Genomic DNA, 22,839 nt, shown 5'->3' with positions numbered 1-22,839 from the left:
CAATAATTAAAATTTGTTCAAAATTATTTATCAATATTGGTGTATAAATATTCTTCTCCAATAATATGCAACAAATTATCAACAAATTTGCTTCAGAATATTCAAGAATTTTATCTGAATATTAAAATAGATATTATGTAATCCCAAAATATAGTTTTGGTGCAAAATTGGTGCAAAATAAAGAGAAAGTTAGAATTTTGCAAAATTTCCAGTATAATTAGATTCCCTTAAAGTGTCTTGCATCATTTTTGCAGACCCCGTGAAATAAGTACCAAAATGCCAGAAAAGTATCGGCTGTTATCGGTAGATGAATTCCACTGGTATTGGCAGATACCGATACATCAGTATCATCTCAGCCCTAGTTAAAATGCAATAAAACATAAGCCTATAAAATTTATAAATAAAAAAAACAACAATTCAAGCATTCAGCTACGTCTTTTAATGTTAATACAAGGGTTGATCAAATGAAAAGGTACAAAACGACACTGTCGGTGTAAATGAATACTTTATTCAAAGTATCCTCCATAGGCCTGAGCACATTGATCCCATTGATGAACGAGCCGAATGATTCCTTTTTCCCAGAATTCCTTTGGCCGTGACGCGACCCAGTCCTTCACAGCGTCCCTGAGTTCATCGTCCGAGGTGAAGTGCTTTCCTTTGAGATGCTTTTTCAGGGGACCAAACACATGGAAGTCACAGGGGGATACATCCGGACTGTAGGGCGGATGGTCTAGCTGCAACCACTTGAACCTGGCCAGTTCCGCGTGTGTGACCCTGGATTGATTGATTGATTGATTTAGTTTATTTTACTTCGCGTTTTGTGCCTCTTGGCTAATTTGCGAAGATGGGGATGAGTGATGAAATGATGAAATGGATGAAAATGGACATTCACAAACAACCATACCCGACCGGGATTCGAACCCGGGACCCTTGGCATCGCAGCGCGATGTGCTAACCACTCGGCCACAGGGTCGGGCGTGTGACCCTGGAGACGTGTGGACGTGCGTTATCATGGAGCAGAACCACACCCTCCGAGAGCAGCCCCGGTCGTTCGTCTTCCCCGTAAACTTTCACCATCTGGCGATGAATATCGGTCAGTGTAACACCTTCCGCTGTCAGAAAACAGATAACGCCTCGCTGCTCCTCAACAGTCGAATTTGCCAATGTTAACGCCATCCTGTCCGAACACGCACTGCCGCGTCACTTGGACGGCGCTCTGTATCGGAGCTTCTGCTCTCTCCTGCGCATGCGCGTTCCCCTGCATGATCTGATGCCACGTGGCGACTCCAATCGCACCCCTACATATCACGCTACGTTCTCCCATCGCGGCATCGGTATTATATAAACGATTCCGTTGTTACGACGTTTCGTACCTTTTCATTTGATCAACCCTTGTATTATGCATTATATAATCATAAACAGCAAATCGATTGTTTCTTTACTACAGGTTTATAATCCTAATGTTTGTTTCGAATATCCTACAAATATATGTACATTTTATTACACTATTTTTATTCATATTGAAGGATGTGATAACATGAGCAATAGACTAGTGGCAAGTTCATCCTATGACACAAAAGAAGTACTTTCTTTGTAGATTTGGAAACAAAATATGTTGCAACTATGGCTGAGCTAATACTGGTATCAGTATCGATTGAAATTTATTTATCGATACCAAGCAATACCTTTCGGGCACTTTGGTCTTTCGTGGGGATCTGAAAAATACCACACAACACATTCACAGATTAATTAACCTGGAAGTTGTGCAAAATTCAAAGTCTCCATTTATTTTGCACCAGGATTGTGTGAAAAACTGGATTTTGTTGTTATGTAACAGGTGTTATAATATTCTGATGGAATGAAGAAATATATTAAGGTGTAACTTTGCTAAATTGATGCATGTAATTGAGGTGGAATACCAGTTAAAGTTGCCTTATTCAGAGCCCTCTGGAGGCCATTCGAAGCATGGGATTGCATCGAAACTTGCTAAGAGGCTATTGAAACCATGGGGACATGAATGATGATGGGGAAAAATAAAAAGTAGTTAAAATGTTCACTACCAGATTGAAACGTGGTGCTGAAATCTGATGCACAGTGAACAACATCCTGGAAAACATTTCATGAGACAAATGATAAAGCTTCCAAAGTGTAATTCACGTTGACAGGGTGCATATTGAACACTGCTGTACAGACATAAACTCAAATTACTGGTTGCTGTTACTTCGGAGTCTCAGTGCCACCTGGTGGTGAAAATTTGAACTACTTTTTTTCCATCAGCATTTGCTTCCCCATGGTCACCAAAAGCCTCTCCAGCAGTGGAGGACCCCAGAGTAGCACAACCTCTCTCCTCGAAAGCTCATAACCAACTGACGCTTCCCTCCGCCAATGGATGCCAACTGACACCACCTGACGAAGGGCTGCCATTGGCTACGGCCCCCGATGCCCTCAAAGGGCCATCCGCTTTATTTATTTCCGAAAATACAAAGGACACTACAAAAGTACATACATTGAATACTACATGAGCCATAGGAACTAAATCTGGGTAATGACACACCCGTCTACACAAATTAAACAAAACAGTAGAATTGTCAGTCAATACATGAACAGGTTGAGGATAATGCCATAAAATAACACCTAGAGCTGCCTGAAACTCAGAAGCGAATATACGTTCTGGCAAGTCAAAAAACTGAAAGATCACTGCAATCAGTTTCTTCAAATGGGCTTCAGAGGGCTCTGAGTAGGGGAATTTTAACTCGCAGCACCACACCTCAACGTGGTGGTGAAAATTTGAACTATTTTCCTTCCGTCAGCATTCGCTGCCCCATGTAGCCTCTGAATAGATCAACTTTAATTATAGCCACCCGGTACTTAAACTAATATTAATCTACATTTTGAACAACTTTTAATTGTTACAATTTTTAAGAAATGGTATCAGTCCAAAGCAGTATCAGCTCAGCACTAGTTTAAACATAAGTCATATCATAATACTTATAATGATCATCACCATAGCAAGAAAATCTTCTCTAATGAATACAGGAAAACCTCGTTGATACGAAGTTCAAGGGACCAAAAAAAGTCAACTTCGAATTAAACGACTAGGATTTATCAAAACTTTTCAACATGGTGTCTGTTTTTCAGATGTAAATAAAGTACAGTATAAATTACCCCCGCAACGGAAGTTTTATACTTAGTACTAGCTCAGAAAATAAGCTTTGTATGTACTATATAATAATATTGTAAGTTTTAAACAAAGTGTAAAAAATGTTACAAAAAATGAGGACACGGAGCTTACACAGACACAGAGTTCAAGGGGACGGTAACAACATTTATCCTGCAAGTTATACAACCTGTCATGCACAGGATGCATGTTGTGGGAAGGAAAATTGAACATGAAATCGTTTTCACCAAAAAAGTCTTTTAAAAAACTGTATTTTCTTTCAATTGTATGAAATTCCACGAAATTCTTACAATTCTACTTCATAAGAAACCCGTTTGCACGGAGACCTACGGAAAGGAAAACAATTTCTCGTTTCTTGCAAGATGTGAAACTCGGAAGAATCTTGACAGCAGTCACACTGGCGCCAGCAAAAGATGGGAGATAATCAGACAGAATGAATATTGGATTTTATGTGGGTTCACTAGAACATTGTCTGTTACAGGATTAACTGGTAACATAAGATTCTCTTGGGAGATAACACAACCTTTCTCGGCACCAGAAAAAAAAAAAACCTTGGGGATGTAAATTTCGTTCCGATTCAGCTGTCTAAAACATATCGTAAAAAAGGTCACGTTTTCTTTGCTTCAGTCAACTTCATATTCACACCCCTTCCCCTTTCCACGGAGTAGTCCAAACTCTTCCTCAACTTGCATTGAATCCGTCCTGAAAAAGGAAAGATGCAACTTGTGATCTGTTTGCACCACATGTGTATCCTAGGACACATTAAACAGTGTCCCACTCGATAATCACTCTGGTTTGGATTCCACTTTAAACTGTATATTTTGTCCCGATTAGCTCATCAGCATTAAATGAATTCAAAACAATATTTACGAAACTTGTGAATTTTCAGATATCAAAACAGGGGATTGTTATTTACTCTCATGATAATCAACAATTTATTGTTAAATTAGGGAGTATTCTGGAGGTCAAACACTCGCTCCACCAAAACTTTTCCTCTTGTATAACTTCTTTTTTTTTATCGGTCTTGGCATCCATTCCTACATTGAGCATTGCAGGATTTTTTTATAGAGCATACAAATGGTTCTGAAGTGTATATATACTTCAGTATATACCGTATGGTATATATATATATATATATATATATATATATACGAACTTTATGTGCATCATGAATTTGTTTTAACTCTTGTTTTTCTTTCTGGAGATCGAATTTCATTATCGTCAAATCAAATCAAAAAGAAGGAACTTTTAAAATCTCTTACCTACACATGGTACATTTTAAAGTTGTTATGTGAAATGGAACACTTCCCTTGTTGTATGGAATGTGGCACATAGAACATGGTGGCGGTGGTGAATGATCCTCTATGGCATCTGGCAAGTTTTGTGTTTTTGATTGGTTTGATGTCTGAAAATAAAAGAAAACTGGATGCGAAAACTAATAATATTTTTAAAACCTGTACTTGTAATGACCACAATTTTTATTCACTCAATATTTCGTAAAAAACCACATGGTCTATGCTCAAGGGTTCACAGAGAAACATGTGAACTGCAACACAATATTGAATGAATAAAAGAGTTTTCTCATTACAAGTACAGTTCTGACACGAGTAATTTCCATTTGAAAATGTGATACGGAAAGTGTTGACATTTTCAAACACTAATAGCTCAGTATCTATAAGTATACACATCTATATGTGAATAGAAAAGCAAAGAAACAATTTTACCTCTATGTAGATTATTTATTGTAGGTTGTATGCTTTACATATTATAACACCTATTATACAGCTTTACCTGCTTGCTATTCCCACACTATAATAGAAAGATAATGCATAACTTACATCACATGCCATCGTTTCACTAAAATAACTACTAAAGTCCAATAATTTGCTTCCTACTTCATCTCCGGTTGACAAATGTCTTAACTCCTGAGAAAACCATGATGTGGCAAAAGGTTGAGTAAATTTAAAAGTTAGTACATGCCTAACTGGACTTTGTTATATTAGTATAATACATTCGATCTAGAGAAATTGCGGACAAAATATGCAAACTGACATGATATTTCAAAATTGACAATAACATTTTAACTAACCCTAACAGTTTTAGAGTACTGGCTAAGATTTCCTAATGAACTTGACATGAGGTGAAATCATCATACTACCTGACATCACGTAAAAAGATCTTATGAATAATAATGATGAGAATAGTAAAATAACATAAAATGTAAAGAGATAAATATAAAACTACATAGTAAATAAAATATATTCCCCAGCACAAAGCATAAGACAGAATCTTAAGTCATACAGTGCAACCCTGATCTTGTAAAATAATCTAACAGTTATTTTTACTGGTTTTTATTTGATTTTATCTGCGACTTCTGTGTAGATTGACATACCATGTGTGTTGTTGTATGTGTAGCTTGAAAAAGTTCTGGGAAACCAGAACATTGATTGATTTTAGTTTATTTTACTTCGCATTTTGTGCCTCTTGGCTAATTTGCGAAGATGGGGATGAATGATGAAATTGATGAATGGACATTCACATACAACCAAGCCTGAGTGGGATTTGAACCCGGGATCCTTGGCATCGCACTGCGATGTGGTAACCACTCGGCCACAGGCTCCGGCAGGAAACCAGAACAAAACGTCGCAGATAAAATCAAATAAAACCCACTAAAAATAACTGTGTTTAGATTATTTTGCATGTACAAAAAGTGGTTATGCGAACCTTCAAGAAGAACATTGAAACCCTGATCTTACATTCTGGAATATTTTTCCATACAATGAAATCTTTGTTAAACATTTCATGATAGTATGTTTTTCTCGTCAGTCCACTTTTTTCTGGCAGTCCCTGTCAATTCCCATAAGGTTGTGTACATCACATTTCAGTTAAACAATTTTCAGATATATGATTTTTCAAGTTAAACGTTCAACGATTTAAGTCCCAACAAGGAAAAAACTGCAGTTATGCATTTTTAACTGTGCTTGCTCAAAAGAAGGCTGCTCTTGGAGTTAAACATTTCCATGAAAATATCATGTGCCACCCTTTCTATTCAGGTTTTGTTATCAACTATAACCACAGGACCAGTCTCTCAACTTGGAATTCTATTTTTGTTGCAGCAAAAGGGCAATGCACCCTTAAACCAGATTAAACTGAATGGAAGGTCCTGGTAGTTTTAAAGAAAATGCACTTGTTGAATACAGAGAAGCTGGACTACAGCATTCATTTTCTTATCAGCAGCATGATTCTTCCCAAACAAAGTTGCAGAAAGAAAGGAAGAAACAAAGCTTTGCTTTGTTTTCCCATGCTGTCAATATAATGGTTGCACAAGCAATACTCCTATGCAGAAAGATGAGTTGGGGGGGGGGGGGTTCATGAAATTATTGCACAGCGCTGTGCACAGCAGTTGCAGATTAATGAGCTCTTATTAGGGAGATGGGTGACATTTTTCACTCCTTCCTAAACCAATATTGGAAAAGGATTCTCGCAAAGGGCATATTTTAGGACATCGGCATCAAACGTAAGATCGAGGTAAACATCCTAATCTTTAACATGGTCTTTTCCTGGGACCTGAATGGCTGAATAGATGAAGCAGGCAAATCTTGCTTGCACCCCCCCCCCCCCCACCTTTCCCTGCCTTCACTGGCTATTTCTCATGATTTTCTGAATTTACATTAACGATTTAGACCAGATTAGTGCAACATAGCAAACTTTGGTGTGTGTATATATAGTACTCCTTTTCCTTCTTTGTGTACCTAATTTTACCATTTTAATTATCTTTCAATAACACATTTTTCTCACTTGTACATTCCCCCCCCCCCTTTTCTGTCCCCCATAAAATGTACAACTGAGATTTCACTGTACTTTACTTTCAATCGTCATGGTCTCAGAATGCTAGAAAATTTTCCTGCATTTTAAGGTCATTCACCTTGAACCCCTGAAAAACATCAAATCAAGGTTCAGCTCTATTATACACATCTAATAATAACACTACACACACCATGACATGGCTAGGAAGATAGACTTCGCTCTTCTGGGGTGTCTTCTCTCGTTCAAAGTCTGTCCTATCTAAGGATGAAGTCATTAATTCCTTGCTATGTGGATGGGTAGATTTTGAGCAGGTCACTTGGTCTGGATCATTATACTGCAGATTGATCACAGCTGCTGTTCCAGAAGCACTCAGCACACATACCTCATCACTGAAAAAAGAAATCAATTCTTCATTGTAAGGGATATAAAATCTTGATTACTATTTTGTTTGAGCTTATTTAGCACATAACATTCTAAAGGAGGAAGTGTTTACATTAACACTTATCTATATCAAAATCCAATGTGATCCATTAAAGTGTAGACCGTTGCATCATTGTTTGCGCTATCGGCATGCAAGGTACTCACAGTTGTTTATCGGCACTGTAGAGTGTCAATAAAGCAAGCCCACAACAGTTTCCATAATTATTTAAAAAAGTTATTTACTTACTAGATTTTAAAAAGAAGGTGTTCAAACTAGTCTCCTTGAATGTGCACACATTTTTTATACATTTTTATTAACACATCCGCTAACATAAATTGGCAAGGGGGGGCTAGAAACCAGTTTTTACGGAGGTCGTGAAAGTAGACACGAGACTGAAATGGTAAGGGTCCTTGTTTTGTATTGTGTGGCCTGTTTATAAGTCTGGTCACTGTGAAGTGATAGGGTGCTTCTTAAGTATTGTGTTTATCTAGTGTATTCAACTACAAAGTGTGCTATGGCTCAGTAAATGTTTTCTACTGCTCAGCATGTATTTATGATTCATATGTGTTAACTGAATCGGCATGTGAAGTTCAAAGGCGATTTGAAACAAGATTCCCAGGTGTAAAAGTTCCATGTCGTCAAACAATCCCCTCTCTGTATACTAAATTTCAGCAGACAGAAAGTGTTTATCTAAGGGGTAGATTCAAAAATGCTGTATTCAAGTCAAATCCACACACCCTGGAAGAACTGAAACATAATATTTGCCATGAAATTACCAACATTAATCAATGGGAACTGAAGCGAGTTATGGTTGACTTCATCAAGAAGTGTCAAAAATGTATGGACAAACAAAAGCAGCTAGTTTCAGCACCTTCTTTCATAAACTGGTAAGTAAATAAATCACTCTTCAAACTATTTATGGAAACTTGCACACTTGATTCTCGGACAGCCTACAGTGCCGACATACAGCTATGAGCACCTTGCTTGCTGATAGAGCAAACACCGAAGTGGCGGTATACACTTCAATGGATCACTCTGTATTTTGTATATGTATGTATCATATTTTACATGACTTTTCTGCCTCTTTAGGCTAATCATGAAGATGAGAATGAATACTAGAGCATGAAATTGGTGAAAGGACAGTCACAAAGAAACACCCATGCTTAGGCTAGCACTCAGGTCTAGAAGCTTCGGTAGCAATACTGTCCGTACCTGTATTGGTAAATTTTATTTTGGTAAATTATCATCTTACTATTTGGTACACACAGATGTACTACGTACATAGAAATTTCATGAGCCAAACCCAGGTCTCTGTCAGGTACCGTGCCATTATTCCACCAATCGAGCTATTGAGTCAATCTTAGTATCACCTGATTTTTTGCTCCTGCTAAATAAACTGTCTGCTCAGTTGGTAGAGGAATGACAAAGTAACCAGAGACCCAGGTTCGAGTCCTGGTCAAGCCTGCATTTATCATTGAAATTTCTACAGACAGACAGACATATTAGAAGAGCCAGACTTACCATATACTTGTTTGCTCCGAATACCCAAGCACAACATTGCACCCAAGTGCCCGTGCATGAGATCTTACTTCCATCCTCAGCTCCGTCCACCAGGTATCCCTTGATTCTGGATCCTCCAAATTTGTTATCCTTTCCAAGAGTTTCACAGATCTTGCACTAACGGTTCCACCTGATAATGTACAAGCAATAAAAAATTATCCATTTCTTGTTCTAGTAATCTAAACTTAATATAATTTCATTAACCCTTTCACCGCTGAATATTTATTCCTCCTGCTGTGTTCAACAAATTTTGCATTTATTAATTGAGCATAATATAATATAATTCTTACTTTGGATGATGTGCAAAGATCAAACAATACCAGATTTCTTCGAAACCATCTGTCCTTACACAAAATGAATTAAAACAGACATTTAATAAGTATACCTTTAAGCAGTATCCACTAAAGGGCCACATTTGTACATCAGCATCACCTAAAATCTTCACTGACAAAACTAAATACTTCATCAAAATCAGAATGTTCATCACCCAATTTATTTGTAGTTTGTAGTTCTACAATTTATGTTTCCATAAAGTATTGTGGATAATGAAACATACATGTAGATGACATTTCTTACATCCCTGGGATTCTGTAGTAATGGTTAAGGATGAGCAATAGCAGTTATAACTTGTATCATTTCAGATCTTCTTTTTCTAGATGCCACTCAAGGACAGGAACCAGTGCAGATTAATTCAATTCAGTTCTTAAAAGATGGTTCTACATGCTCATAAAATATGAATATTCTAAGTTCATATTTCTAAGAAGAATAAATATATTGATTATATGGTATGTGGAATCTGTAAATCCATTCTTTCAGCATGATGGACATGTATTTTACAGAAAATTTCAGTACAAAAAGAGTTAGGGGACCCTCAGATGGGAAAAAACAGAAGTGAAAAAACTTGGGACAAACAAGGGAAAATTCAGTAGTTACTTGAAAAATTTGAAATATAGTCTTAAAAAAAATGTGCAGGTTTGTATTGGGATTTTTTTCAATGTATAAAAAATTACACTGATTCATGAAAGGAAGAAAGCCCAAAGAAAAGCGGAAAAGGAAGGAGGGAGGGAGGGAGGGAGAGGGGGAGAGGGAGGGAAGGAGGGAGAGAGAGAGAGAGAGAGAGAGAGAGAGAGAGAGAGAGACAGACAGACAGACAGACAGAGAGAGAGAGAGAGAGAGAGAGAGAGAGACTCTCTCACTCTATCTCTCTCTGTAAGGACATGGATTAGAACACAAGCTGTTAATACACAGACACAAACTTCACAAGAATACTGTTAGCACTACAGAGAGACATGTAAAGGAGATTGAATAATACTACAAGGTGCATTCAGTAAATAACCAGAAAGGTAGTATAAAAAATCTAAAATATGACCGCGATTGTTATATGTTTGATATTTTGTGAAGGCCTCTGTAAGCTATTCATAGCTGGGGCTGACACACCTGCCTAGTGTACGGGATGCAGGGAAACAGTTACACAAGATGGTGGCACCCTTACAGGAGTGCTCCAAGTTGGAGCAGCAAAGTGTCGTGAGATTTTTGTTGAGTGAAGGTGTGAAACCGATAGAAATTCACCGCCGCATGAGAGTTCAGTACGGTGACACCTGTATGAGTTGATCACAAGCATACGAGTGGGCTGAGAAGTTCAAACAGGGCATACCCAGCATTGAAGATTCTCTGGGTCCAGGTTGCATCTGTCACTGCATGTTCTTGAACATTACATGCCCAGAGGTCATAATGTAAACAGTACCACCTACTCCAACGTCTTGGGCAAAAAACTGAAACCAGCCATTCTGCAGAGCCAACGTGGTCTGGTGTCCACTGTTGGGCTTTTGCTCCATGACAATGCAAGAGACCACACACTCCAATGTTACATTGTCTACCACTGAGGACCTAAAGTTTGAGTGCTTACCACACTCCATATTTGCCCGATCTCTCGCCTTCCAATTTCCACACCATTGGCCCACTGAAAGATGGACTAAGTGCATCGAGGTTCCAGAATGACGACAAAGTCCAATCAGCGGTGCATGAGTGGTTACGCACGCATCCAAAAGATTTTTTTTCGTGTGGAATCAGTGTCCTTATCAAGCACTAGCGTAGGTGCTTGAACTAGGTGGGGGACTATGTTGAAAGATATTACTGTAGTTCTTTTGGTGCTTGTAACAAATATTTCTTACAACATATTTCCGGTTATATATTGAATGATCAAGTACTAACTACGGTATTGCTATGGAAACAAATATTTAAATAACTTTACCCCATACCCAAATGAAGAATAAATCCTGGTGGATATTTTGACATGGTCAAGAATGGATATTCAAGCATGTCCAAACTTTCTTGATTAACGACAGGACGGACTATTGTCGTGGGAGTTGGACGTGTGTGGCTGACTCCTGAGGATCCTCCACTTCCTGTCAGGCTGTTTCCTAAGTGGACAAAAAAAACCTACAATAAAGCCTTACATTGTCTAATTTCGAAGGGAAACATAACTAATATCATACAACTAAACTATTACCTTTTGATTTGCCACACACACAGATGAAATTTACACCGAAAAATGCAAGCTCAACCAGGCCTCAAACTTGGGTCTCTGGCATACCGTATCATTGCTCACTACCAACTGAGCTACTGAGTCAACCCTGGTCTTCTCATTTTTCGCTGTCGCCGTTTTACCTGTGTGGAACTGTTTCTGGCAGTGCTTTTGCAATGAGAGCCTTGGTGGGCTAGTCGGTAGGGCATCTGACTGCCACGCGGGAGACCTGGGTTTGATTTCGAGTGTGGGTGATCTAAGGTCGGAATTATTCCGGCCTTGTAGTTACATAAAGTGGCACTGGGGCTCACCCAGCCTCAAATTAATGAGTATCTGGCGACAACCATGGAGGGGGGGTAAAGGTGTCTGAAGTGTGGTGCTGTTTACATCAACTCCACAACTCCAAAATGGCCGAGGTCAAGAATGTGTGGGGGCACTTCCCCCACATCCCCTAAATGCAGCTTCATAGCTGGTGATGGTTTCGCCATAGCCATAACCCACATTGCAGACAAAACCGAAAAATAAAACTTCCGATTAGAAAGTCAAAGGCTAATAAACATTGAAATCAAAAACAGGAACAAATAAACAAAAAGCATACAAAGACACTCAGACAATATAAGCTACAAAAAAAGCTACAAAAAAAAAAGAGTTCCACAAATGGCTAAACCATCACCAGCTATACTGTATTAAGGTGGATAAAGGCAACAAGATGGCAATTCTAAATATTAAAGACTATGACGAAAAGACGGAACACATATTAGCTAGTCGAAAATTCTTCCTGCTGAAAAATAATCCATTAAATAAATGAAACCAAAAACAAAAAATTGGTTAGACAGCACACGGATTTGGAGTAAAGAGAAAAAAAACACCTAACTATACATGACCCTCGTATATGGAGAACCAAAATTGCATAAACCTGAAATACCTCTACGACCAAAAATAGCAGCATATAAACACCCTACAAATGCCATCACAAAAAGCTGAATGAAATCCTACCTTCCTTGAAGCCCTGATTCAGAATCTGCATCCAAAAGTTATGAACTCAAGCATATACTTGATAAATTGCATGGAGTAGCTAAGATTAAGTTGGCTAGTTTACATGTTACAAGATTTTTCCCATCCATACTGGTAGACCTTGCATGGGAAGAAGTTGAAAAACGCATGTACAAAGCCAAATTAGAACCCTTGTTCATTGAAGAAGTCATTGGTGGTCTCAAACTCTGCTCAGATATTGAGTACTGGCAATTCAAGCAAAATATCTATAGACAGACAGTATGATTAGCTATGGGCAATCCATTATCTCCATTCGTAGCCAATCTGGTTATGGAATGTTTTGAAAGACAAATTATGCAGCATCCCCTAGTCAAGCACATCATATACTACAGATACGTGGATGATATGTTGCTAATATACAAGGAAGAAAAAGAATTAGAAGATGCAATAAGCCTATGGAACTCCATACATCCCAATTTAGCTGTAACGGCCAAAAAAGAAGAGAATAACACCTTAAACAACCTGGACTTAATCATCAAAAAAGTACAAGGCAAATTCCAAAATGCAGTCTACAGGAAGCCAACTACTGTGAAACTGTTCATCCACAAGTACTCAGCCCACTCCCGAATACAAAAAAGAAACATCTGGTACAACTTTATAGCAGTGGTACGAAATTAAGTACCACTCCAGAACAGTTCAAGAAGAAAAAAGAGAACATATCAAACATAGCAATAGTCAACGGGTATGATACAAAATATATAGATCAGATTACAATGCAAGTCACATCAAACCTAAAACAAGAAAATGCAGACACAAAACTGGAAGAAAGCATAAAAAAGGAAAGAAAAATGTGGATTAATTACCCATTGCTACATGAGTAATAGACTACGCCGCCTACTCCATCCACATAACTTAAATTTGGCTCTGAACCAGGAAACAAAACTTGTTATGTATTAAACACATATAAGGAAGGAAGGAATTGATCCCCTAAATAACTCTTGCACCTGTAGCTGTGGAAAACAATACATAGGACAAACTAAGAGGAACATTTGTACAAGAATTCACGAGCACAAACTAGATATTAAAGGAAACAAACAAAAATCAGGTTTATCAAAACATTTATTTGAATACAAAAAGCAGATTAAAAGAAACTAAATTTATGAAGAATGCAAAGGGACCAAATGAACTGAATGTAAGAGTCTCATTTCCCATCTTAAAAACAACAGACAACTTCAATAAACATGCAGGACCATTAGATACAGAATGGCAATTATTAAAAGAAAAAAACTACCAATAAAAAGTGTAGTGACCAACAGGAGTTGTAGCCATCTTTACTTCCTGTCAGCCAGGTAGCAATATTGGATAGGACACTCAGTTGCCAGCCAGAGTTGGAGTGGGAAGGAGTGACAGGGAACTGCTTTGTCTTTTACCTTTTATCATCTTTTCATATTTTTAACCTTTTTTTACCTTCAACTTACCTTCCCATGTCTTAAATCTTTACTGTACTTGTCCTATCTCCCGAGGAAGCCACATGATGTGGTGAAAGCTTGAGAACAAAGTAAGTACATGCCAAAACTGGTCTTCATTACTTAGTGAAATGATGGCACGTGATGCAAGTTATGCCTTACCTATATTAAGGTTCTGTCTGAAAGGTCCAAAATGCAGGCTTTAAGTATGGTCTTGTCAGAAGTGTTAAAATGTTTTGTTCCAAAAGATTCTCATACTCAAATATGTTCACGCAACTTTTTCGTATGTGTTGTATAGTCTGTGAAGCAACCAACTCATATATTTTTTTTTTTCGGTTTATCTTATTCTGTGGCTTCAGAAATAAAACTTCTAGTTTCCAGTTCAGTTTGGCGTATTAATTCTTATACAATATCAGGTTTGAACAATTGCTTAAAATTTAACAGGCTATGGGCCCAGCCAGGTGACTTATGTTGTCCGCTGCAATGTACTTTGGAGCTTGTTTCATCTTGAAAACTTTTATCGTAATTTTGTGATGTACTCATGACTGATCACATGATAATGCATGTAGTGCTTGTGAAGCTTTGAATCGAAATTTGTGCTGTATAATTTTTCTTGTACGGAAATTACGGTGACAAGAAAATCCAAACAAACTCGATGCTACCTACACTGTAAGAACAATGACTACTCCAATTGTGATAAATAGTGAAATTTGAGAAACTGGAAGATGTTAAGAATTATGCCACGTGAAAGTTCTTAAATAATGAAATTAACTCTGATCGATTGTGGTTTATGGGATTGCATCGAAGCTACTACTCCAGTGGATCCAGTTCAAGACCAGAAAGCTTATGCCAAGATTTGTTTGTGCGTGCATTCTACTTGCTACCCACATGTTAGAAATGCTAAATGTGCGAAGGCAGCATGGGATAATCTAAAGGCAGCTTACGAAAACCAAGGTATAAGTAGGCGCTTGGCAATTAAAAGAAGACTTACCAGAGTGTGTTATGAAGACTTTCCTTCAATGGACTTGTACCTGGGTGAAATCATCTATTGCAACAAGAGTTAGCGGACATAGGATGCAGTATCAATGATGAAGAAATAACCGAAATTATGTTCATTAGATTGCCTGAAGAGTTTAACCCCTTGGTAATGGGTATTGAAGGAAGTCAGACAAAACTTACAAGAGAGTTTGTGAAGTTATGGCTCAAGCAGGGTGATTTTCTACGAAGTGAAAGTGTTTCCAAGGATTCTGCATATTTAGCTTCAGATAAGAAAAAGGTCCATTTGTGCTTATTTGCCACCATTGCAAGAAGGAAGGCTTTATTAAGATGTCCTCAACTACAGAAGTATAAGAAGCAGACGAAGAAACCTGCTACAGTTACGAAGCAAGGACCAAGTTCTTCGCCACACCATAGTTCATTGTAATTGACTACCCACAGTGCATTTGCCAGTAAAGTGTATGTACGTTTTTAGAAGCGATATCGGGCAGACACACGCAGAGGGTGCCAATGGCAGGAGTGCAAGATTGTACAGTTAGGATACTGCGGCACGCAAGTTAAACACAGTGTTCTGTAATTTTTTTTGCACGCAAGAAGTTTTCATAAAACTCGCTATTTTAAGGTTCATCATAAGATGAGGTAAGACATTTTGAACCTGACTGTCCAAGTCCCATGAAACAGCATGTCTCAACACATACACAAACAATAACCCTTTTAATTTCCTTCTGTGTTTTTTTTTTGTTTTTTTTTGTCTTTTTTCGTTGCCACCGTGTTGACGCCACTGAGTTGTTGTGTCTTGGAAAAGTTATGGGCGTTCAGGAACTTTGCGGTGCGAATCTGAGTCAGTTTGAGTTTGGCGTTTTCGTAGCAAGAACGGTGTAAAACTATTTTACTAGTACGCCACGAAGAATAGTTGTGAGAGCGAGAGGACTCAATAAAGCACTTATTTATTTATTGATTGATTTAATTTATATTACTTCGCTCTTTTGCCACTTTTGGCTAATCGCGAAGATGAGGATGACTGATAATATGATGAAATTGATGAAGGGACACTTACAAACAGCCATTACTGGGCCGGGATTCGAACCTGGAGCCTCTGGCGTTGTAACGTGCCGTGCAATATAACCCTTATGTTCGATAGTTGTGCAAGAGTATGTGTTCCGTGAGTGTTACTTAATAATGTCGCTCTCGAAACCTAACACCAGTAGGCTATTACAGGCACCAAGGGTAAAAATAATACGTTCACAAGAGATAAATCTTATTTTTAAAGTGAATTCTTACTTCCAGGAATTGGCGTCGGAAGAAGTGCATGCTGAAACAGCGTTCCCTCAGAGTCGACAACTTACAGCTAAAGCGTGTGGTGTAGGTCTGCGTGTGGTGTAGGTCTGCGTGTGGTGTAGGTCTGCATGCTGTGTCGTGTATTATAAACCAGGGTAAAATATCTTACCACAGAAATCGGTAAACCCCTATTCAAATCTCCTGGGAAACATGCTAGAAAACAGAAACGAGAGTGATGATGATGATAACCTTGCAGTTTCTCTACAATAAGTACTTTCAATCTTCTTTCAGGTATGAGTTTCTCTTATATGCTGCAGTGATAGGATATTATAATCCAGTGTAGAAATAGTCACTATATTATTTTACTGTACTCAAATATAATGTGAATGCATTACATATAAAAAGCTGAATATTGGACACAGCGAATTCTCTGTGTTCCCCTTCCGCTAGCAGTTAGTTTGGCAACAGCGCAAGAGCACTGGCTGCGTATTGGCTGAACTCATGTTCCTTCTAAAAGCGTATGCCATATAGTAATGATGACTGGTTAATAGATTCAGGGTGCACTTCACATATGAGTAAACGTAAAGATTGGTTTATTAATTATTTAAATTCAAAAGTCATCTGAAATTACCACTGCAAATAATCAAAAGTTGATAAGTAATGGATGTTCCAGATATTACAGCTAATTTGTTGTCTGTTAACAAAGTTACTGACAAGGGTTATGTTATGCTTTTTGATAAGGCTACTCGAAAATTTACAGCAACAAAGGTAGGTGGTATTGATATGTTAGACCAGGCTGAAAAATTGTCCGTGATGAAATTAAACAATCCTACTGTAAATTCTCTTGAAGAATGTGAAGAGACAGTAGCTATGTTGTCAGTTAATGCTTCACAAGATGCATGGCATAAATGTTTAGGTCATTTGAGTCTAAGAGGAATTATATCCTTGAGAGATAATTTAGCTGATGGTGTGTGTTTTCAGGATGACACCCCAAAACCATGTATTCCTTGCATTGAGGGGAAGCAGAAAACTGCATCTTCTCCCAAGGGAATGGCAAAAAGAGCTAAACAAAAATTAGAATTGAAGGGCTCGGGTGTAAAACATGGTGATTGATATTTTAGTAATTTTTGAGTTACAAAATAATATGTGCCATCCTTCAATTTTTGAGTGAAATTGCCATGTCATACAATTTGGATTGGACTCATGAAGTTTTCTGAAATTGGTAAACACAACATGAAAACAATTTATCTACAGTATAGTTTCTAATAACCTTTTTTCTTAATGAACTCAGAAATGACCAAAATGTCACTTACCATCCGAGCCCTTCAATTAATACATTCTGATGTTTGTGGACCAATGTCTGAATCAAGTTGGAGTAGTGCACGATATTTTGTTACTTTTACTGATGATTATACTCACAAGAGTTTTATATATTTTCTTAAATTTAAGCACGAAGTATTTGAAAAATTTGTAGAGTTCAAAGCTTTGTAGAAAATCAGTGTAATTTAAAAATCAAGAAACTTAGATAAGATAATGGTACAGAATACTGTAACAAGAAATTTTCTGCATATCTCAGTGAACATGGTATAATCCATGAGACAAGTGTTCCACATACTCTGCAACAAAATAGGAGTTGATGAGAGACTAAATAGAACAATTGTAGAAAAAGCTAGAACCATGCTTCATGATGCTAATCTCAGTAAGATATATATTAGGCTGAAGCAATTGCAACAGGTGTATATCTGAAGAATGTTTGTCCTACAGTTGCAATTAAAGAAGCTACTCCAGAGGAAATGTGGACAGAACATAAAGTTAATCTAAGTCATCTTAGTGTATTTGGTTGTACAGCATATGTTTTGACACCAGACCATCAACAAAAGATGTCAAAACCATACATTATGGTAGGATACTGTAACTTTACAAAAGGTTATAGATTAGCTGATGCTTCAAATCCTGGGAAGGTTATTAAAGCAAGAAGTGTTACATTCCTGGAAAATGTTGCAGGTTATGTGTCGATGGGACAGATGTCAACACGGACATGTCTTCTGCTGTAATTTTACCTCTGACTGTACAGATGCCATTTAATGGATCACAAGTTAAAAACAATGACAGTCAAAATGTTGTAGATGGTACACAGAATTCTCAGAAGAAAAATCAAGTGACACTTTATGTGTTGAAAATAATGTCAGTGAATTATCAGAAGTAAAGTGTAGAAATGTAACTCCAGAGGTAACAAATTCAGAAAGTGCTGAAATGTTCGAATGTAGCTAGTAATTTATCTCAAAATGTAGAACAAGAAAATGGTAGACCTGTTAGGAAAAATCAATTACCAATTTGGACGGGGGATTATGATTTGTCCGACCCATCTTTTATAAGTTTTGAAGAACCTGTAAGCTTTGAAGATGCAACAACATGCAAAGAAAATTCCAAATGGACGAGAGCGATGGATGACAAATATAAATCACTCTTGAAGAATGAAGTTTGGGAATTAGTAGATTGTCCAAAGGACCAGAGTGTAGTTAAATGTAAATGGGTATATACAGTAAAAACAGATGTAAATGGAGACTTAGATACAAAGCTCGATTAGTAACACAGGCCTTTACGCAACAATACGGTATTGATTATGAAGAGATGTTTGCACCTGTTGTAAGACACTCTACAGAAAAAGTATACTAAACAGTTACTTACACATTTCGGTATGAATAATTGCAAAACTGTTTTCAACTCCCATGGAGCTAAATGTAAAATTAGAAAAAGCTGAGAAATGTGAAACCAAGTTTCCCTATCAGCAATTGGTCTCATGTATCTAGCAGTTTGTACACGACCAGATATTGATCTTGCTTGTAGTAAACTGTCAATTCAATAATTCTTATGATGAAAGACATTGGGTTGCAGCAAAACGAGTTTTGAGATATTTGGCAGGTACACTAGATTATCGACTTTAAGATTCAAAAAGTTGGAAAGGAAGTAAAAGTCTACACAGATGCTGATTGGGTTAATGATTTGGTAGAACATAAGTCATACAGCGGTCTAGTTGTAAAATTTGGAGGTTCAGTTGTAAATTGAGAATCAAGGAAACAACGAACCGTTGCTTACTCAAGAAGAATATTATAGTTTGGATGATGCTGCTGAACAGGCACAATTCATGAAAAATTTGTTATCAGAAATAATTTATATTAAGGTACCAATTACAATTTTTAATGATAATTTAAGTACTCATAAAATTGTTGAAAATTCTGAGCACCATAGGCATACAAAACACATTGATGTATGACATCATTATATTAGGGATGCTGTTCAACAAGGAGATTATCATTTGGTTTCAACAAACAAATGATACAATTGCAGATTTATTAACGAAACCTGTATCTAAAATTGTGCATTACAATTATGTATCACAGTTAGGTTTAAAATAATGATGGTCATACGTATGTATGCATATTTGAGTTAGGGGAAGTGTTAAAATGTATCGTTCACACAACTTTTTCATGTGTGTTATATATTCTGTGAAGCAACTAAATTTTTTTTGGTTCATCTTCGGCGTATTAATTTTTACACAATATCCAGTTTGAACATTGGCTTAAAATTTAACAAGTGACGTCACCCAGTGCAGTTCTAAAGTGCCAGTTAAATGAGCATTTGAGTTCGCAGCACACAGGACTCAATAACGTAGTCTTCTTTACTAGACTTCTGCACTCGCTGTTCATTTGTTTGAAATCGTGGAAGCAGAAAGAGAGCCAGATATTGGTTGTACTAACGTGTGGAAATGTAAATAAAATAACTTTTTAAAATGCTACATGATTCTATGGTGATAAACAAGTGTTTAAAAAATGGGAAAAACAATATGTTCTCAAGAAGTAGAAATTTTGAGCGAAAAGTGCAGGCTCGAAAATTTCTATGTAGTACATCTTCTGTGTGTGCCTAATCTTCAATGAGTTTTATCTACTGATTGTATTTGGTGATGCAGTTGAAGTGCAATTCGAAAGATTTACCTTCAACTCCAAGACTGAACTATGAGACCATTCTCTAAGGTATTCGCTTCAAGTATGGTCTTGCACCTTTCAGACATAGCCTAATTTTAACCAAATGCAGTAACTGATTTCAAATTATGTATAGGCTGAACACTGTCCTGAAACAGACCCTGTGTCTAGAGGTTAGTTCACTGATAATATAAAAAAAAAAAAACATTTTATTTGTTTTGTGCTGTTTAATCTTTTCTCCAAGTTGAGTCACATCCTAACATCACTGATTATTGTTATCATCAAGTTATAAGCAAAAAGGGGTTGATACCTTCGTGGGTGTTAATGATCTTATAAATAAAATGTTTACTTTTAGTAAATTTAGTACAGTAAAAGTAATGCCAATGAGCACATTTCAAGAAAAAAAATAGCAAAAACTGTGCTAAACCAAGAATTAAAGCATAGCTTACACCTTGTACCAGTATTATTAAGACAATTAGTTTTCACTACTTTTATTGCAGGTTCTGGCACATATTTGTTTTTAACACTAATAGTAAATATAATAACAAACTAAGAATGCTAATTGTAAAGAGTTTGGAGAAAAACAAAATTAAAAATTGTGGCACTGTATCTACATCTTGTTAATTTCCAGGTTCTTATGGTCGTGGACCTTATATACAAGTGTAGATCCACCAAGCATTCTAAAACCTCGGACAATATGGGAACTACAGGCTTCGCCGTAACTTGGCCTCGCAACACTTGCGCCACTGCTCCTATGCCAGGGTTTCAAATTTCTTGGTGGACCTATATTACACTGTTAAAGGATGCAAGTACAGAAACATTAAACTGTGAGATAAGGATATATTTAACCTTTTCAAGCATATCCCATTCTCCTGCAATGTATTCACACTAGGCAAGCCAATCCAATTGGTGAGAATGAGGAAAAGGGGACATGTTAACTCTCCTACTATCCCCCCACCCATATACAGGGTGTCTACTATTTTGTGGAAAAAAATTCCCCGACTTTTCCAGGTTTTCCAGACCAATTCATGAGGGCAATTAATGTACATGAACATGTATGTACAGTAGCAGTGATTAGGGGAGTGTGTGTGTGTCAGGGGGGGGAGATTGTCCCCCTACTTCTTGCCCCTCCAGTATGGTCTCTTAATGCTATCCCTTATCTACCAAGAAAAAATTAACTGTCCTTGCCCCAACCCCAAAGTTTTGGCATCCAGTCAGAGGTGATATATGTAAGAAAATCAGAGCACTTAGATGAAAATTCACACTTAGTCACACTCAAGTTTAAAACCGTAAACTGTAGTACATCAGATTAATCTTTTCACCACAAAGCATACTTTATCTTCTTGTACCTGTATATGTATGGGAATTTACCAATATACTAGCAAGCTTTCATTATCACATTATGTGAAATTATTGATGGCCTCTCTGCACCCCTTATAGCCATCCAATCCACCCACACATTATAAAATAATTGTTTTACCAATTTTTTTGGAGTCAATTTAGTTCCATAAGAATTCAGTAGTCATAGAAAAATAATATATATGTTTATAAATTGAAAGTAATTTTGTACAATAGTTTTCTTCCTTTAAAATAAATGCACAATTTGAATACTTGAAATGTTTTTCTAACATAGGCCGAATCCATATCCAGACAGGCAGAGGGGTGGGAATTATCTTCTCCGATTTTCCTGAAATTGTAATATGTGAAGCTGTGAGAGAATCTGAGAAATACATATTTTTTATATATTTTATATTTTAATTTTCACTCGAAATATAGCTGTTCAAAGTTGACCGTGCGGCAGCCAATTTGGATGTGTCAAATTTTTGAAATTGCAATAAATTGATGAATCTTTTTTTTTTTGTTTTGAAGTATTTGTGTTTCTACATTTTATAAAAAATAATATCTCCAAAACCAACATTGGAACATCAATTAAAAAAATAAACTTCTTTTTAAAATTATCTCAAAAATTCTAAAAATATTACAGGAGTTGTAACAGTTGGGCTGAAAAGTTCGTAGGCTAACATAGTAAAAAATATTTTTTTGACAAAATTCGATTTTATTATTCAATATAGTTGCCTTCGAGGGCGATACAACGATTATAGCGGCCATACAATTTTTCGATGCCATTTTTATAGTACGATTTCTCTTTAGCCTCAAAATAGGCCTCAGTTTTGGCGATTACCTCTTCATCAGTGCTAAATTTCTTTCCAGCGAGCATTCTTTTAAGGTCTGCAAACAGGAAAAAGTCACTGGGGGCCAGATCTGGAGAATATAGTGGATGGGGAAGCAATTTTATTACGGTTGAATATCGCTAATCATTGCTCCGAATCATCAAAACGTTGTTGCTTTTGATCGATTGTGAGCACGCGCGGCACCCATTTTGCACACAGCTTTCGCATGTTCAAATATTCATGCACAATATGTCCAACACGTTCCTTTGATATTTTTAAAGTCTCAGCTATCTCGATCAACTTCACTTTACGATCATTTAAAATTATTTTGTGGACTTTTTTGATGTTTTCGTCGGTAACAGCCTCTTTGGGGCGTCCACTGCATGCATCGTCTTCGATGCTCATTTCGCCTCGTTTAAATTTAGCAAACCACTTCTCAACGGTTGATTTTCCTGGTGCAGAGTC

General features: G+C 37.1%; 1 protein-coding gene across 3 annotated transcripts in view; it reads right to left on the bottom strand.

The window, feature by feature from the left end:
* Positions 1-22,839, bottom strand: part of LOC145985295 (C2 domain-containing protein 5) — a 100,888-nt gene that overhangs the window by 31,969 nt on the left and 46,080 nt on the right. For all 3 annotated transcript variants that reach the window (XM_083119136.1, XM_083119137.1, XM_083119138.1), the window contains 4 exons: positions 11,225-11,386; positions 8,928-9,096; positions 7,176-7,374; positions 4,441-4,583 (listed from right to left, as the gene is read on the bottom strand). In XM_083119136.1, coding sequence (XP_082975262.1) covers positions 4,441-4,583; positions 7,176-7,374; positions 8,928-9,096; positions 11,225-11,386 — 673 coding nt within the window. The remainder of the gene's footprint in view (positions 1-4,440; positions 4,584-7,175; positions 7,375-8,927; positions 9,097-11,224; positions 11,387-22,839) is intronic.

Source organism: Lepisma saccharinum, chromosome 3 (assembly GCF_977018435.1).
Source record: "Lepisma saccharinum chromosome 3, izLepSacc3.1, whole genome shotgun sequence".
Classification (NCBI taxonomy): Eukaryota; Metazoa; Arthropoda; class Insecta; order Zygentoma; family Lepismatidae; genus Lepisma; species Lepisma saccharinum.
Note: the sequence above shows the minus strand (reverse complement) of the source record. Positions and strands in the feature narration are given on the sequence as shown.